Genomic DNA, 19,267 nt, shown 5'->3' on the forward strand with positions numbered 1-19,267 from the left:
CTACTGTCCCTCTCCTGTCCATCCAATCTACTGTCCCTCTCCTTTCCATCCAATCTATTGTTCCTCTCCTGTCTATCCAATCTACTGTCCCTCTATTGTCCCTCTAATGTCCCTCTCCTTTCCATCCAATCTATTGTCCCTCTAATGTCCCTCTCCTTTCCATCCAATCTCCTGTCCCTCTCCTTTCCATCCAATCTATTGTCCCTCTAATGTCCCTCTCCTTTCCATCCAATCTATTGTTCCTCTCCTGTCTATCCAATCTACTGTCCCTCTCCTGTCTATCCAATCTACTGTCTCTCTCCTGTCTATCCAATCTAATGTCACTCTCCTGTCTATCCAATCTACTGTCTCTCTCCTGTCTATCCAATCTAATGTCCATCTCCTTTCTATCCAATCTATTGTCCCTCTAATGTCCCTCTCCTTTCCATCCAATCTATTGTCCCTCTAATGTCCCTCTCCTTTCCATCAAATCTACTGTCCTCTCCTGTCCATCCAATCTACTGTCAGTCCCTCTCCTGTCCATCAAATCTCCTGTCCCTCTCCTTTCCATCCAATCTACTGTCCCTCTCCTTTCCATCCAATCTATTGTCCCTCTAATGTCCCTCTCCTTTCCATCAAATCTACTGTCCCTCTCCTTTCCATCCAATCTATTGTCCCTCTAATGTCCCTCTCCTGTCTATCCAATCTACTGTCCCTCTACTGTCCATCCAATCTACTGTCCCTCTCCTGTCCATCCAATCTATTGTCCCTCTCCTTTCCATCCAATCTATTGTCCCTCTAATGTCCCTCTCCTTTCCATCCAATCTACTGTCTCTCTCCTGTCCCTCTAATGTCCCTTTCCATCCTATTGTCCCTCTAATGTCCCTCTCCTGTCCATCAAATCTACTGTCTCTCTCCTGTCCATCCAATCTACTGTCAGTCCCTCTCCTGTCCATCAAATCTCCTGTCCCTCTCCTTTCCATCCAATCTATTGTCCCTCTAATGTCCCTCTCCTTTCCATCCAATCTATTGTCCCTCTAATGTCCCTCTCCTTTCCATCAAATCTCCTGTCCCTCTCCTTTCCATCCAATCTATTGTCCCTCTAATGTCCCTCTCCTTTCCATCCAATCTACTGTCCCTCTCCTTTCCATCCAATCTACTGTCTCCTTTCCATCCAATCTATTGTCCCTCTAATGTCCCTCTCCTTTCCATCCAATCTATTGTCCCTCTAATGTCCCTCTCCTTTCCATCCAATCTACTGTCCCTCTCCTGTCCCTCTCCTTTCCATCCAACTGTCCCTCTCCTTTCCATCCAATCTATTGTCCCTCTCCTTTCCATCCAATCTACTGTCCCTCTCCTTTCCATCCAATCAACTGTCCCTCTCCTGTCTATCCAATCTACTGTCCCTCTCCTGTCCATCCAATCAACTGTCCCTCTGTTCCATCCAATCTATTGTCCCTCTCCTGTCTATCCAATCTATTGTCCCTCTAATGTCCCTCTCCTGTCTATCCAATCTACTGTCCCTCTCCTTTCCATCCAATCTACTGTCCCTCTCCTTTCCATCCAATCTATTGTCCCTCTCCTTTCATCCAATCTACTGTCCTTTATCCAATCTATTGTCCCTCTCCTTTCCATCCAATCTTCTCCTTTATCCAATCTAATGTCCCTCTAATGTCCCTCCTTTCCATCCAATCTACTTTCCTATCCAATCTACTGTCCCTCTCCTGTCCATCCAATCTAATGTCCCTCTCCTTTCCATCCAATCTACTGTCCCTCTCCTGTCCATCCAATCTATCTAATGTCCATCCAATCTCCTGTCCCTCTCCTTTCCATCCAATCTACTGTCCCTCTCCTGTCCATCCAATCTAATGTCCTCTCCTGTCCCTCTCCTTTCCATCCAATCTACTGTCCCTCTCCTGTCCATCCAATCTATTGTCCCTCTCCTTTCCATCCAATCTACTGTCCCTCTCCTGTACATCCAATCTATTGTCCCTCTAATGTCCCTCTCCTTTCCACCAATCTACTGTCCCTCTCCAATCTACTGTCCCTCTCCTTTCCATCCAATCTATTGTCCCTCTAATGTCCTTTCCATCCAATCATGTCCCTCTCCTGTCTATCCAATCTACTGTCCATCTCCTGTCCATCAAATCTACTGTCTCTCCTGTCCATCCCTATTGTCAGTCTCCTGTCCCTCTCCTGTCTTTCCAATCTACTGTCCCTCTCATGTCTATCCAGTCTAATGTCCCACTCCTGTCTATCCAATCTACTGTCTCTCTCCTGTCTATCCAATCTACTGTCCCTCTCCTGTCTATCCAATCTACTGTCCCTCTCATGTCTATCCAATCTAATGTCCCTCTCCTGTCTATCCAATCTACTGTCCCTCTCCTTTCCATCCAATCTATTGTCCCTCTAATGTCTCTCCTTTCCATCCAATCTATTGTCCCTCTCCTGTCTATCCAAATTGTTCTCTCCTGTCCCTCTACTGTCCTTCTCCTGTCTATCCAATCTAATGTCCCTCTCCTGTCTATCCAATCTACTGTCCCTCTCCTGTCTATCCAATCTAATGTCCATCTCCTGTCTATCCAATCTACTGTCCCTCTCCTGTCTATCCAATCTAATGTCCCTCTCCTGTCTATCCAATCTATTGTCCCTCTACTGTCCTTCTCCTGTCTATCCAATCTAATGTCCCTCTCCTTTCTATCCAATCTACTGTCCCTCTCCTGTCTCCTAATGTCCATCCAATCTACTGTACTCCCTGTCTATCCAATCTATTGTCCCTCTATGTCCTTTCCTGTCTATCCACTGTCCCTCTCCTGTCTATCCAATCTCCTGTCCCTCTCCTGTCTATCCAATCTAATGTCCCTCTCCTGTCTATCCAATCCACTGTACCTCTCCTGTCCATCCAATCTACTGTCCCTCTCATGTTCCTTCAATCCACTGTCCCTCTCCTGTCTATCCAATCTACTGTCCTTCTCATGTTCCTCCAATATCCCGTCCCTCTCCTGTCCCTCTCCTGTCTATCCAATCTACTGTCCCTCTCCTGTCTATCCAATCTTCTGTCCCTCTCCTGTCTATCCAATCTAATGTCCCTCTCCTGTCTATCCAATCTACTGTCCCTCTCCTGTCTATCCAATCTAATGTCCCTCTTCTGTCCATTCATTCTACTGTCTCTCTCATTGTCCTTCAATCTACTGTCCCTCTCCTGTCCATCCAATCTACTGTCCCTCTCATGTTCCTCCAATCTACTGTCCCTCTCCTGTCTATCCAATCTACTGTCTCTCGACTGTCCCTCTCCTGTCTATCCGATCTACTGTCCCTCTCATGTCTATCCAGTCTAATGTCCCACTCCTGTCTATCCAATCTACTGTCCCTCTCATGTTCCTCCAATCTACTGTCCATCTTCTGTCCATCCAATATACTGTCCCTCTCCTGTCCCTCTCCTGTCTATCCAATATACTGTCCCTCTCCTGTCCCTCTCCTGTCTATCCAATCTACTGTCCCTCTCATGTTCCTCCAATTTACTCTCACCCTCATGTTCCTCCAATCTACTGTCCCTCTTCTGTCCATCCAATATCCTGTCCCTCTCCTGTTCCTGTCCTGTCCCTCTCCTGTATATCCAATCTCCTGTCCCTCTCCTGTCCCTCTCCTGTATATCAAATCTACTGTCCCTCTCCTGTCTATCCCATCTCCTGTCCTTCTCCTGTCCATCTCCTGTCTATCCCATCTCCTGTCCCTCTCCTGTCTATCCCATCTCCTGTCCCTCTCCTGTCCCTCTCCTGTCCTCTCCTGTCTATCCCATCTCCTGTCCCACTCCTGTCCCTCTCCTGTCCCTCTCTTGTCCCTCTCATGTTCCTCTCCTGTCTATCCAATCTATTCTTCCTCTCCTGTCTATCCCATCTCCTGTCTCTCTCCTGTCCCTCACTTGTCTATCCCATCTCCTGTCCCTCTCCTGTCTATCCCATCTCCTGTCCCTCTCCTGTCTATCCAATATCCTGTCCCTCTCCTGTCCCTCTCCTGTCTATCCCATCTCCTGTCCCTCTCTTGTCCCTCTCATGTTCCTCTCCTGTCTATCCAATCTATTCTCCCTCTCCTGTCTATCCCATCTCCTGTCTCTCTCCTGTCCCTCACTTGTCTATCCCATCTCCTGTCCCACTCCTGTCTATCCCATCTCCTGTCTATCCAATCTACTGTCCCTCTCCTGTCTATCCAATCCACTGTCCCTCTCCTGTCTATCCAATCTACTGTCTCTCTCCTGTCCATCCAATCTACTGTCCCACTCCTGTCTATCCAATCCACTGTCGCTCTCCTGTCTATCCAATCTACTGTCTCTCTCCTGTCCATCCAATATACTGTCCCTCTCCTGTCTATCCAATCTAATGTCCCTCTCCTGTCTATCCAATCTACTGTCCCTCTCGTGTCTATCCAATCTAATGTCCCTCTCCTGTCTATCCAATCTCTTGTCCCTCTCATGTTCCTCCAATCTACTGTCCCTCTTCTGTCCATCCAATATCCTGTCCCTCTCCTGTCCCTCTCCTGTCCCTCTACTGTCTATCCAATCTACTGTCCCTCTCATGTTCCTCCAATCTACTCTCGCCCTCATGTTCCTCCAATCTACTGTCCCTCTTCTGTCCATCCAATATCCTGTCTCTCTCCTGTCCATCCAATATCCTGTCCCTCTCCTGTCCCTCTCCTGTCCCTGTCCTGTCCCTCTCCTGTATATCCAATCTCCTGTCCCTCTCCTGTATATCAAATCTACTGTCCCTCTCCTGTCTATCCCATCTCCTGTCCCTCTCCTGTCCCTCTCCTGTCTATCCCATCTCCTGTCCCTCTCCTGTCTATCCCATCTCCTGTCCCACTCCTGTCCCTCTCCTGTCCCTCTCTTGTCCATCTCCTGTCCCTCTCCTGTCTATCCCATCTCCTGTCCCTCTCCTGTCTATCCCATCTCCTGTCCCTCTCCTGTCCCTCTCCTGTCCTCTCCTGTCTATCCCATCTCCTGTCCCACTCCTGTCCCTCTCCTGTCCCTCTCTTGTCCCTCTCATGTTCCTCTCCTGTCTATCCAATCTATTCTCCCTCTCCTGTCTATCCCATCTCCTGTCTCTCTCCTGTCCCTCACTTGTCTATCCCATCTCCTGTCCCTCTCCTGTTTATCCCATCTCCTGTCCCTCTCTTGTCCCTCTCATGTTCCTCTCCTGTCTATCCAATCTATTCTCCCTCTCCTGTCTATCCAATATCCTGTCCCTCTCCTGTCCCTCTCCTGTCTATCCCATCTCCTGTCCCTCTCTTGTCCCTCTCATGTTCCTCTCCTGTCTATCCAATCTATTCTCCCTCTCCTGTCTATCCAATCTACTGTCCCTCTCCTGTCTATCCCATCTCCTGTCCCTCTCCTGTCTATCCAATCTACTGTCTCTCTCCTGTCCATCCAATCTACTGTCCCACTCCTGTCTATCCAATCCACTGTCCCTCTCCTGTCTATCCAATCTACTGTCTCTCTCCTGTCCATCCAATCTACTGTCCCTCTCCTGTCTATCCAATCTAATGTCCCTCTCCTGTCTATCCAATCTCTTGTCCCTCTCATGTTCCTCCAATCTACTGTCCCTCTTCTGTCCATCCAATATCCTGTCCCTCTCCTGTCCCTCTCCTGTCTATCCTATCTCCTGTCCCTCTTCTCTCCCTCTCCTGTCCCTCTCCTGTCTATCCAATCTCCTGTCCCTCTCCTGTCTATCCAATCTACTGTCTCTCTCCTGTCCATCCAATCTACTGTCCCTCTCCTGTCTATCCAATCTAATGTCCCTCTCCTGTCTATCCAATCTACTGTCCCTCTCCTGTCTATCCCATCTAATGTCCCTGTCCTGTCTATCCAATCTACTGTCTCTCTCCTGTCCATCAAATCTGCTGTCCCTCTCATGTTCCTCCAATGTACTGTCCATCCAATATCCTGTCCCTCTCCTGTCCCTCTCCTGTCTATCCCATCTCCTGTCCCTCTCCTGTCCCTCTCCTGTCTATCCCATCTCCTGTCTCTCTCCTGTCTATCCCATCTCCTGTCTCTCTCCTGTCCCTCACTTGTCTATCCCATCTCCTGTCCCTCTCCTGTCTATCCCATCTCCTGTCCCTCTCCTGTCTATCCAATCTACTGTCCCTCTCCTGTCTATCCCATCTCCTGTCTCTCTCCTGTCCCTCACTTGTCTATCCCATCTCCTGTCCCTCTCCTGTCTATCCAATCTATTCTCCCTCTCCTGTCTATCCCATCTCCTGTCTCTCTCCTGTCCCTCTCCTGTCTATCCCATCTCCTGTCCCTCTCCTGTCTATCCAATCTCCTGTCCCTCTCCTGTCTATCCAATCTATTCTCCCTCTCCTGTCTATCCCATCTCCTGTCTCTCTCCTGTCTATCCCATCTCCTGTCTCTCTCCTGTCCCTCACTTGTCTATCCCATCTCCTGTCCCTCTCCTGTCTATCCCATCTCCTGTCCCTCTCCTGTCTATCCAATCTATTCTCCCTCTCCTGTCTATCCCATCTCCTGTCTCTCTCCTGTCCCTCTCCTGTCTATCCCATCTCCTGTCCCTCTCCTGTCTATCCAATCTACTGTCCCTCTCCTGTCTATCCCATCTCCTGTCCTTCTCCTGTCCCTCACCTGTCTATCCAATCTACTGTCCCTCTCCTGTCCCTCACCTGTCTATCCCATCTCCTGTCCCTCTCCTGTCTATCCCATCTCCTGTCCCTCTCCTGTCTATCCAATCTACTGTCCCTCTCCTGTCTATCCCATCTCCTGTCCTTCTCCTGTCCCTCACCTGTCTATCCAATCTACTGTCCCTCTCCTGTCCCTCACCTGTCTATCCCATCTCCTGTCCCTCTCCTGTCTATCCCACCTCCTGTCCCTCTCCTGTCTATCCAATCTACTGTCCCTCTCCTGTCTATCCCATCTCCTGTCCTTCTCCTGTCCTTCTCCTGTCCCTCTCCTATCTATCCCATCTCCTGTCCCTCTCCTGTCCCTCACCTGTCTATCCCATCTCCTGTCCCTCTCCTGTTCCTCTCCTGTCCCTCTCCTGTCCCTCTTCTCTCCATCAAATATCCTGTCCCTCTCCTGTCCCTCTCCTGTCTAACCAATCTCTTGTCCCTCTCATGTTCCTCCAATCTACTGTCCCTCTTCTGTCCATCAAATATCCTGTCCCTCTCCTGTCTATCCCATCTCCTGTCCCTCTCCTGTCTATCCAATCTCCTGTCCCTCTCCTGTCTATCCAATCTACTGACCCTCTCCTGTCTATCCAATCTCTTGTCCCTCTCCTGTCCCTCCAATCTCCTTTCCCTCAAATGTATTATCCCTCCAACCTACTAACATACTGTCCTTCCAATCTCCTTTCCCTCAAACGTATTATCCCTCCAACCTACTAACATACTGTCCCCCCAATCTCCTGCCCCTCCAACTTTGTGCCGCTTCAACATACTGTCCCGCCAACCCACTAACCCCACCAATCCACAAACCCCATGTACCGCCATGATGTCCCACCGCCAACTCCCCACTCATTACCCCATCTATCCCCTCTGCGGTCCCCAGGTTAGTATCTTACTATGTGCAGCTCCAGGTAGTCTCCCAGTCCCTTGGCACTCTCCACCCTGAGCAGCACGGCCTCCTTGAGCTGCGTGCTGAAGCCCACCGCCAGCCGGTCTGCCCGCGTGCTCGGCCGGTCGTTGGGGGGCCAGGTGTACGTGATGAGGGCTCCTCCTCTCCCGAAGATGTAGGTTGTCCCAGCTGTGGAGGGAAGAGGAGGCAAGTGTTATATATGGTGAAAACTATTTTATACTCCCATATCATGTGATACATTTGAAGATCAAACCAATAGATGAAAGTATCAAAAAGAAGGCTTCGGGAAAGCTTTCCAGGTGACTACCTCATGAAGCTGGTTGAGAGAATGCCAAGAGTATGCAAAGCTATCATCATGACAAAGGGAGGCTACTTTGAAGAATCTCATATATAAAATATACTTTGATTTGTTTAACACTTGTTTGGTTACGACATGATTCCATATGTGTTATTTCTTAGTTTTGATTTCTTCACTATCATTCTACAATGTAGAAAATAGTAAAATAAAGAAAAACCCTGAAATGAGTAGGTGTGTCCAAACTTTTGACTGGTAGTTTTTTCATCTGTATTACTTGTAGCCATCTATTTACCACCACAAACAAATGCTGGAACTAAAACCACACTCAACCAACTCTATAAGGCCATAAACAAACAAGAAAATGCTCATCCAGAAGCGGCGCTCCTGGTGGCCGGGGACTTTAATGCAGGCAAACTTAAATCCTTTTTACCTAATTTCTACCAGCATGTCACATGTGCAACCAGAGGAAAAATAGCTCTAGACCATCTTTACTCCACACACAGAGAAGCATATAAAGCTCTCCCTCGCCCTCCATTTGTCAAATCTAACCATCATTCTGTCTTCCTGAACCCTGCTTACAAGAAAAAAACTAAAACAGGAAGTACCAGTGACTCGCTCAATAGGGAAGTGGTCAGATAACTCGGATGCTACGCTACAGGACTGTTTTGCTAGAATAGACTGGAATATGTTCCGGGATTCATCCAATGGCATTGAGGAGTATACCACCTCAGCTTCATCAATAAGTGCATCGACAACGTGGTCCCCACAGTGACCGTGCGTACATACCCCAACCAGAAGCCATGGATTACAGGCAATATCCGCACCGAGCTAAAGGATAGAGCTGCCGCTTTCAAGGAGCGGGACACTAATCCGGACGCTTATAAGAAATTCCCTTATGCCCTCAGACGAACCATCAAACAGGCAAAGTGACAATACAGGACTAATATTGAATCCTGCTACACCGGCTCTGAGGCTCGTCGGATGTGGCAGGGCTTGCAAACGATTACGGACTACAAAGGGAAACCCAGCCATGAGCTGCCAAGTGACGCGAGCCTACTAGACGATCTAAATCGCTTGGAGGCAAGCAACACTGAAGCATGAATGAGAGCACCAGCTGTTCCGGACAACTGTGTGATCACGCTCTCCGTAGCCAATGTGAGCAAGAACTTTAGGTCATTCACAAGGCTGCGGGGCCAGAGGGATTACCAGGACTTGTACTCAGATCATACACGGACCAACTGCAAGTGTCTTCACTGACATTTTCAACCTATCCCTGACCGAGTCTGTAATAACTAGATGTTTTAAGCCGACCATCATAGTCCCTGTGCCCAAGAAAGTGAAGGTAACCTGATTACCGCCCCGTAGCACTCATTTCGGTCGCCATGAAGTGCTTTGAAAGGCTGGTCATAACTCACATCAACACCATTATCCCGGAAACCCTAGACCCACTCCAATTTGCATACTTCCCCAACAGATCCACAGATGACGCAATCTCACTGCCCTTTCCCACCTGGAGAAAAGGAACACCTATGTGAGAATGCTGTTCATTGACTACAGCTCAGCATTCAACACCATAGTGCCCACAAAGTTCAACATTAAGCTAAGCACCCTGGGACTAAACACCTCCCTCTGCAACTGGATCCTGGACTTCCTGACGGGCCGCCCCCAGGTGGTATGGGTAGGTAACAACACATCTGCCATGCTGATCCTCAGCACAAGGGCCCCTCAGGGGTGTGTGCTTAGTCCCCTCCTGTACTCCCTGTTCACTCACAACTGAGTGGCCAAGCACGACTCCAACACCATCATTACGTTTGCTGACAACACAACAGTGTTAGGCCTGATCACCGACAACGATGAGACAGTCAATAGGGAGGAGATCAGAGACCTGGCAATGTGGTGCCAGGACAACAACCTCTCCCTCAATGTGAGCAAGACAAAAGAGCTGACAATAGGAAAAGGAGGGCCGAACAGGCCCCCATTAACATTGATGGGGCTGTAGTGGAGCGGGTCGAGAGTTTCAAGTTCCTTGGTGTCCACATCACCAACAAATGATCATGGTCCAAACACACCAAGACAGTTGTGAAGAGGGCCCGACAACACCTTTTCCCCCTCTGGAGACTGACAAGACTTGGAATGGGTCCCTAGATCCTCAAAAAGTTGTAAAGCTGCACCACTGAGAGCCGACTTGTATGGCAACTGCTCGGCATCTGACTGCAAGGCGCTACAGAGGGTAGTGCGTACAGCCCAGTACATCACTGGGTCCAGGCTTCCTGCCATCTATGTAGGACCTATGTACTAGGCAGTGTCAGAGAAAGGCCCAAATTGTCAAAGACCTCAGTCACCCAAATCAAAGAATGTTCTCTCTGCTACTGTACGGCAAGCGGTACCAGAGCTCCAAGTCTAGGTCCAAAAGGCTCCTTAACAGCCTCTACCCCCACAACTGCTGAACAATTAATCAAATGGCCACCCGGACTATTCACATTGACACCCCCACCCTGTGTTTTTACACTGCTGCTACTTGCTGTTTATTGTCTACACATAGTCACTTTACCCCTACCTATATGTACAAATTACCTCGACTAACTATAGCCTCGTTATTGTTATTTTATTGTGTTGCTTTTTGTTTTATTTTTTACTTTAGTAAATATATTCTGAACTCTATTTCTTGAACTGCATTGTTGGTTAAGGGCGTGTAAGTAAGCATTTCACAGTAACCTGTTGTATTCATCATTTCACAGTAAGGTCTACACCTGTTGTATTCATCATTTCACAGTAAGATCTACACCTGTTGTATTCAGCATTTCACGGTAAGATCTACACCTGTTGTATTTGGCACATGTGACAAATAAGATTTGATTTGACCTCAGTCATTTTGCACTTTGCACATTTTCGGGCATTATATCCTAATAAATTATACATACTTTTGCATTTATATTTTCCATAAACCTCTCTCGTGTCCATGGGATCTCTGAGGCTGCCCTCAATACCGCATCAAAACTCATTCTGCACACACTGATGCCTGCCAAATGACCTAAAACGACATTGAAATGAGACACCAACACTCCAGCCACAGACCTCGTCTCATATTAACAATGCTGTGTGGGCACAGCAGAGACATAGCAGGAAAAGTCAGTTTGATGCTTAGTGGGCAAACGGATGATGAAAGCACTGTCAAACACCGGGGGGGGGGGACGGGGGGGACGATCGCTGAGTCACTCGCACACACTGCCGGAGACAGTGAATCATCACACTTTATTTTAGTTGCTCCAGCTTTGACAATTACGACTACTTGTGACCCATCTACAGATCAGCTGGTATTGCTATTTCGAACAGGCTCATGTAATGAACCCAGTGCCAAACCCTTCTGTTCCTCCCTCCCACCAGAGACTAGCTGTGTTGTTTCCTACCAGCTGTATTCTTTTAGCACTGAATAATTATCGCAGCATGGTAGGGGAGCAGGCTGAAAGAAGAGTAGGCGGAAAGAGGGAGGGAGGGATGGAAAGAAATTAGAGGGGGTGACAATGAGGTGTGAGTTGCGATGGTTGGATGTGTTGAAGCCAGTGAGGTAATGTTCATCTGTTCCACAGCTACATCACTCTGTTGTCTTCCGGCTCAAAGACGTCAGGGCTGTTCAAGATGAGAAGAGACACATGGAGCAGGTTGGTGTTTTTCATTGTGAATCTTGTTCTGGAGGCAGTTCTGCAGAGTGGTCACTAGCTGGCACAGCCACAAAGTCATAAAATCACATTTTAAACTTAACCCCAACCATTACCTTATCTTTAACCACATTGCCAACCCTAATGCCCGACCCTAACCTTAAATTAATACCAAAAAGCAAATGTTAGTTTTCATGAATTTGTACAATATAGCAAATTTAGACATTACGGCTGCCCTATCTAAGAGGAAACGCTCAGTTCTGCCTCCAGGCCAAGAAGTGGTGTAAAGTACTTAAGTAAAAATACTTAAGAACTACTTAATTGTTTTGGGGTATCTTCACTTACTTTAATATTTATATTTTTTGACAACTTTTACTTTCCCTCTACTACATTCCTAAATACAATTATGTACAGTGGGGCAAAAAAGTATTTAGTCAGCCACCAATTGTGCAAGTTCTCCCACTTAAAAAGATGAGAGAGGCCTGTAATTTTCATCATAGGTACACTTCAACTATGACAGACAAAATGAGAAAAAAAATCCAGAAAATCACATTGTAGGATTTTTAATGAATTTATTTTCAAATTATGGTGGAAAATAAGTATTTGGTCACCTACAAACAAGCAGGATTTCTGGCTCTCCGGTTGATATATTATGGAATAGATATTTGAAAAACACCTTGAGGATTGATTATAAAAAACGTTTGCCATGTTTCTGTCGTTATATTATGGATATAATTCCCCCCAAAATTTGGCGTTGTCGTGACCGCTATTTCCGATGGATTTCTGAACATAACATGACAAGCAAACGCAGGAATTTTGGGTATAAAAATAATCTTTATGGAACAAAAGGAACATTTGCTGTCTAACTGGGAGTCTTGTCAGTGAAAACATCCGAAGATCGTCAAAGGTAAACGGTTCATTTGATTGCTTTTCTGATTTTCGTGACCAAGCTTCCTGCTGCCAGCTGGACATAATGCTATGCTAGGCTATCGATAAACTTACACAAACTTTTGTATTGCTTTGGATGTAAAGCATAATTTCAAAATCTGAGATGACAGGGTGATTAACAAAAGGCTAAGCTGTGTTTCACTATATTTCACTTGTGATTTCATGAATATGAATATTTTCTGTTGCGCTATACTAATTAGTGTAGTTGATGACAATTCTCCCGGATCCGGTATGGGTAGTTCCAAGAGGTTTTACATGATTTATACTTTTACTTTTGATACTTAGTGTCACGCCCTGGCCTTAGTTATCTTTGTTTTCTTTATTATTTTGGTTAGGTCAGGGTGTGACATGGGGGATTTATGTGTTTAGTCTAGTCTAGGGGTTTTGTATGTTTATGGGGTGTTCGCTAGTCTAGGTGTTTATGTAAGTCTATGGTTGCCTAGATTGGTTCTCAATTAGAGGCAGGTGTTTATCGTTGTCTGTGATTGGGAACCATATTTAGGCAGCCATGTTCTTTGGGTATTTTGTGGGTGGTTGTCTTCTTTCTTTGCGTCTATGCACCAGATAGGACTGTTTTGGTGGTTTGTAGTGTTTATGATCTTGATTAAACATGTTGAACTCTAACCACGCTGCATTTTGGTCCTCCTCTCCTTCAACGGAAGAAAACCGTTACATTTTAGCAATTATATTTAAATGTGATACTTAAGTAGATTTAAAACCAAATACTTTTAGACTTTTAGTCAAGTAGTATTTTACTGGGTGACTTTAGCTTTCACTTGAGTCATAAAAAAAAATGTATCTTTACTTTTACTCAAGTATGACAATTGGGTACTTTTTCCACCACTGAGTGCAAGACAATAAATGTCAACCTGCGCACATGGAGGGAAACTGCTCTAAGATGGCCGCTGGTAGAATGGCACCCGTGTTGCAGAGAGATTGAGGCAGTAACACGAGCAGCAGCACCCACACTCAGGTGCGAGTCTCTCGCTTTTCTCTTTCCGCCTCAGTGTGTGAAGCGTGTGATGCCTCGGCTCTCCGGGTCCCAGCCTTCCAATCTCATTTTCTTTTCTAAATAAACAAGATGTGTGACTGAAATACTATAACTAGCCCACAGCATGAAAGACCATCTTAGAGAAAGAAGATACACAACTGAAGGTTTCACTTTCTCTTCTTCCATCAGTCATGTAGAACGCAGGAAATTGGCATAAATACAGGTGATAGTGATGATGAGGATGATTACTGAAGACAGAAAATTGCCACCGCATATCTATTTACAATATCTACACCAACAACTACTCAATAATCAACACTACAGTACATATTCTATTGACAATTTAATTCAGATGCCATGCCCAGGGAAACGTTTACAATCAACACCGCTTACGACTGTAAAGCCACAAAGTCAAAAACTGCAAAGTACCTGTCATCGATCATTAAACTAGCTAACTTCATTTCATTTAAGACAGAGCTGTATAATTATCTCTACTTATTTTATGTGTGGTGGCAGGCACAATGTCTGCGGTGACGGTGGCCCACTAAGCGATGATACAAAGAGGTGATGAGGCTTCTAATGAGCTGGTCTGACAGGTCTTCCCTGACTGAGACCGTGTCTTAGTGTGTCAGAGACACCCAACACCTGCTCCTCTCCGCTAGCTGACTGACTGGTGCAGAGGCAATGCATGTAGACCCATGCCACCCACCAACCACATATCCCTTTCTGCACACCAAGGGATTGAGTGAGAGAGAGATGTAGAGAGAGATGTAGAGGGAGACGGAGAGGTAGAGGGAGAGGTAGAGGGAGACGTAGAGGGAGAGGGAGACGTAGAGGTAGAGGGAGACGTAGAGGGAGACGTAGAGGGAGAGGTAAATGGAGATGTAGAGGTAGAGGGAGATGTAGAGGGAGACGGAGAGGGAGAGGCAGAGGGAGATGTAGAGGGAGACGTAGAGGGAGAGGTAGAGGGAGACGTAGAGGGAGAGGTAGAGGGAGATGTAGAGGGAGACGGAGAGGGAGATGTAGAGGGAGATGTAGAGGGAGATGTAGAGGGAGAGGCAGAGGGAGAGGCAGAGGGAGACGTAGAGGGAGACGTAGAGGGAGACGTAGAGGGAGACGTAGAGGGAGACGTAGAGGGAGACGGAGAGGAAGAGGGAGATGTAGAGGGAGAGGGAGAGGCAGAGGGAGATGTAGAGGTAGATGTAGAGGCAGAGGGAGATGTAGAGGGTAAGAGGGAGATGTAGAGGGTAAGCGAGAGATGTAGAGGGTAAGAGGGAGATGTAGAGGGTAAGAGGGAGATGTAGAGTGTAAGAGGGAGATGTAGAGGGTAAGAGGGAGATGTAGAGGGTAAGAGGGAGATGTAGAGGGTAAGAGGGAGATGTAGAGGGTAAGAGGGAGATGTAGAGGGTAAGAGGGAGATGTAGAGGGTAAGAGTGGGAGAGAGAAGAAGAAGAAGTCAGAGAGAGAGAGTGAGAGATAAAAAGACAAAGAGACAGTGAGCTATCAGCATAACTCCCTAAGTCTCCACACAGTCCATTTTATACCTAAGACTGAAGTTTGAACTAAATGAATAAGGTCTTGGGATTCCTCCTCGGCAAACAAAACTCAGGGCAGAATATGGATTTTCCACTGCCCTTGACCAGTCTACCTCTAATCAAGCTATCTGCTCTCTCTGTTTTGTTGGACTAATGATAATAATGATGGAAACGCTCCGTAGCGCTCATGTTTATTTTGCAGACTGAATAAGAGCTAAATATTTATTACTTGTCCAATTAGCTCAGGCTGAAATCGATGTCAACCAATCAATCCTCTCTACCTGCAACCGAGAAGCGGGAAGCGATATCAAACGTTGCAGGACGCCACGTTGATTATTCTTTTCATTTCTGGGGCCGGTAACATTTCATTTTCAGTTGAGGCCGGGGGAAAAATAATCATAAAGCTCCCTGAATGAAAAGTAATGAAAAAAACTGATTGATTTTAAATTGTTCCAATGCAGGGCAGGTGGAGTGTCTGTGTGTCGTGTGAGTGGTGGGGTTTGTCATATTGGACACTCATGGTGAATAGCCATTGATTCGGGCCAAAACAAGGCCTTCTAGGACACTTGTTGTTCTCCACAACAGCTATAAAATAAATAGGTCATCATAGACAGACGGCTAGAATGATATGCGACCAGATGTCTCTCATCCCGACAGACCAGCGTCTACTGTACTCAGTCCACAGATATATGACTCGAGTGGCCTATGTAATAAGCCTCCATAACCTCTAGTGTTCTATTTAATTGTGCGATTCAGCCTTTCCTATGATTCACGGTGACGAAGGACAAGTTGATCCAACACCGGAACCACTACAACAATACTCTCTGTATCTTTAGACATATAAACTAGGCAGTGCCTCTTCAGACTCTGTCCGTAAACCCTCTCTGTTAAACCTTCTGTTCATACATGAACCAAGTGGGTTGTTGGTGTAATTAGTCCATGTGACTAGACTGCGATATTGATTCCCTTTGAGAAGAGCAAACAGAAACCTTTCAACAGTTTGGTTCTAAAGAGAAGTTTCACAATGAAGTGACCTGGTAGACTGGACGTTGCAGATAGGACATGTTGTCAACTAGAACTCTGCTGAGCTCAATACGAACAGATACAACACACAAGCGCGCACACAAACACATGCACTCACGCACACACACACACACACACACACACACACACACACACACACACACACACACACACACACACACACACACACACACACACACACACACACACACACACACACACACACACACACACACACACACACACACACACACACACACACACACACACACACACCTGGGCTGTATCACAACCGGCCGTGATCAGGAGTCCCACAGGGCGGCACACATTTGGCCCAGCGTCGTCCGGGTTAAGGGAGGGTTTGGCCGGGGTAGGCCGTCATTGTAAATAACAATCTGTTCTTAACTGACTTGCCTGGTCAAATGAAGGTCAAATGAATAAAAATAGGCTGATGGACTAGGATAGAGTGTGTGAGTGTGCAGTTATCTCACCCAACGGCGGCCACACTGCTAAACTCACATAGGTGTTTGACGCCGACCACAACGGCCAATGGAATTTACAGAAGAGAAAATACCCAATTGTATGGAGGCACAGGAGTGGAAACCTTTCAACCCCAAATAATCTACAAGAAAGCTTTGGTCTACAATGATTCACCAACTTGGTTTCTTGGTAAACTGCTCGAGTCCCTGCTCTTTCAAATTGTTTTACAAAATGGAGGGAGGGGATGGTATAAAGGGATGGAGGGGATGGTATAAAGGGATGGAGGGGATGGTATAAAGGGAGGGAGGGGATGGTATAAAGGGAGGGAGGGGATGGTATAAAGGGATGGAGGGGATGGTATAAAGGGATGGAGGGGATGGTATAAAGGGATGGAGGGGATGGTATAAAGGGAGGGAGGGGATGGTATAAAGGGAGGGAGGGGATGGTATAAAGGGAGGGAGGGGATGGTATAAAGGGAGGGAGGGGATGGTATAAAGGGAGGGAGGGGATGGTATAAAGGGAGGGAGGGGATGGTATAAAGGGAGGGAGGGATGGTATAAAGGGAGGGGGGATGGTATAAAGGGGGAGGGGATGGTATAAAGGGAGGGAGGGGATGGTATAAAGGGAGGGAGGGGATGGTATAAAGGGAGGGAGGGGATGGTATAAAGGGAGGGGGATGGTATAAAGGGAGGGGATGGGGATGGTATAAAGGGAGGGAGGGGATGGTATAAAGGGAGGGAGGGGATGGTATAAAGGGAGGGAGGGGATGGTATAAAGGGAGGGAGGGGATGGTATAAAGGGATGGAGGGGATGGTATAAAGGGAGGGAGGGGATGGTATAAAGGGATGGAGGGGATGGTATAAAGGGAGGGAGGGGATGGTATAAAGGGAGGGAGGGGATGGTATAAAGGGAGGGAGGGGATGGTATAAAGGGAGGGAGGGATGGTATAAAGGGAGGGGATGGTATAAAGGGAGGGAGGGGATGGTATAAAGGGAGGGAGGGGATGGTATAAAGGGAGGGAGGGGATGGTATAAAGGGAGGGAGGGGATGGTATAAAGGGAGGGAGGGGATGGTATAAAGGGAGGGAGGGGATGGTATAAAGGGAGGGAGGGGATGGTATAAAGGGAGGGAGGGGATGGTATAAAGGGAGGGAGGGGATGGTATAAAGGGAGGGAGGGGATGGTATAAAGGGGGAGGGGATGGTATAAAGGGAGGGAGGGGATGGTATAAAGGGAGGGAGGGGATGGTATAAAGGGAGGGAGGGGATGGTATAAAGGGAGGGAGGGGATGGTATAAAGGGAGGGAGGGATGGTATAAAGGGAGGGAGGGGATGGTATAAAGGGAGGGAGGGATGGTATAAAGGGGGGATGGTATAAAGGGAGGGAGGGGATGGTATAAAGGGAGGGAGGGGATGGTATAAAGGGAGGGAGGGGATGGTATAAATGGAGGGGGATGGGGAGGGGATGGTATAAAGGGAGGGAGGGGATGGTATAAAGGGAGGGAGGGGATGGTATAAAGGGAGGGAGGGGATGGTATAAAGGGAGGGAGGGGATGGTATAAAGGGAGGGAGGGGATGGTATAAAGGGAGGGAGGGGATGGTATAAAGGGATGGAGGGGATGGTATAAAGGGAGGGAGGGGATGGTATAAAGGGATGGATATAAAAAGGGGATGGAGGGAGGGGATGGTATAAAGGGAGGGAGGGGATGGTATAAAGGGAGGGAGGGGATGGTATAAAGGGAGGGAGGGGATGGTATAAAGGGAGGGAGGGGATGGTATAAAGGGAGGGAGGGGATGGTATAAAGGGAGGGAGGGGATGGTATAAAGGGAGGGAGGGGATGGTATAAAGGGATGGAGGGGATGGTATAAAGGGAGGGAGGGGATGGTATAAAGGGAGGGAGGGGATGGTATAAAGGGAGGGAGGGGATGGTATAAAGGGAGGGAGGGGATGGTATAAAGGGAGGGAGGGGATGGTATAAAGGGATGGAGGGGATGGTATAAAGGGAGGGAGGGGATGGTATAAAGGGATGGAGGGGATGGTATAAAGGGAGGGAGGGGATGGTATAAAGGGAGGGAGGGGATGGTATAAAGGGAGGGAGGGGATGGTATAAAGGGAGGGAGGGGATGGTATAAAGGGAGGGAGGGGATGGTATAAAGGGAGGGAGGGGGGATGGTATAAAGGGAGGGAGGGGATGGTATAAAGGGAGGGAGGGGATGGTATAAGGGAGGGAGGGGATGGTATAAAGGGAGGGGATGGTATAAAGGGAGGGGATGGTATAAAGGGAGGGAGGGGATGGTATAAAGGGAGGGAGGGGATGGTATAAAGGGAGGGAGGGGATGGTATAAAGGGAGGGAGGGGATGGTATAAAGGGAGGGAGGGGATGGTATAAAGGGAGGGAGGGGATGGTATAAAGGGAGGGAGGGGATGGTATAAAGGGATGGAGGGGATGGTATAAAGGGAGGGAGGGGATGGTATAAAGGGAGGGAGGGGATGGTATAAAGGGAGGGAGGGGATGGTATAAAGGGAGGGAGGGGATGGTATAAAGGGAGGGAGGGGATGGTATAAAGGGAGGGAGGGGATGGTATAAAGGGAGGGAGGGGATGGTATAAAGGGAGGGAGGGGATGGTATAAAGGGATGGGAGGGGATGGTATAAAGGGAGGGAGGGGATGGTATAAATGTAGGGAGGGGATGGTATAAAGGGAGGGAGGGGATGGTATAAAGGGAGGGAGGGGATGGTATAAAGGGAGGGAGGGGATGGTATAAAGGGAGGAGGGGATGGTA

General features: G+C 47.6%; 1 protein-coding gene across 4 annotated transcripts in view; it reads right to left on the minus strand.

Annotated features, from left to right (window-relative positions):
• LOC135516400 (neurexin-1-like) overlaps positions 1–19,267 on the minus strand; it is a 1,013,356-nt gene that overhangs the window by 164,423 nt on the left and 829,666 nt on the right. For all 4 annotated transcript variants that reach the window (XM_064940681.1, XM_064940678.1, XM_064940680.1 and 1 more), the window contains one exon: positions 7,542–7,723. In XM_064940681.1, coding sequence (XP_064796753.1) covers positions 7,542–7,723 — 182 coding nt within the window. The remainder of the gene's footprint in view (positions 1–7,541; positions 7,724–19,267) is intronic.

This window comes from Oncorhynchus masou, chromosome 27, assembly GCF_036934945.1.
Source record: "Oncorhynchus masou masou isolate Uvic2021 chromosome 27, UVic_Omas_1.1, whole genome shotgun sequence".
NCBI lineage: Eukaryota > Metazoa > Chordata > Actinopteri > Salmoniformes > Salmonidae > Oncorhynchus > Oncorhynchus masou.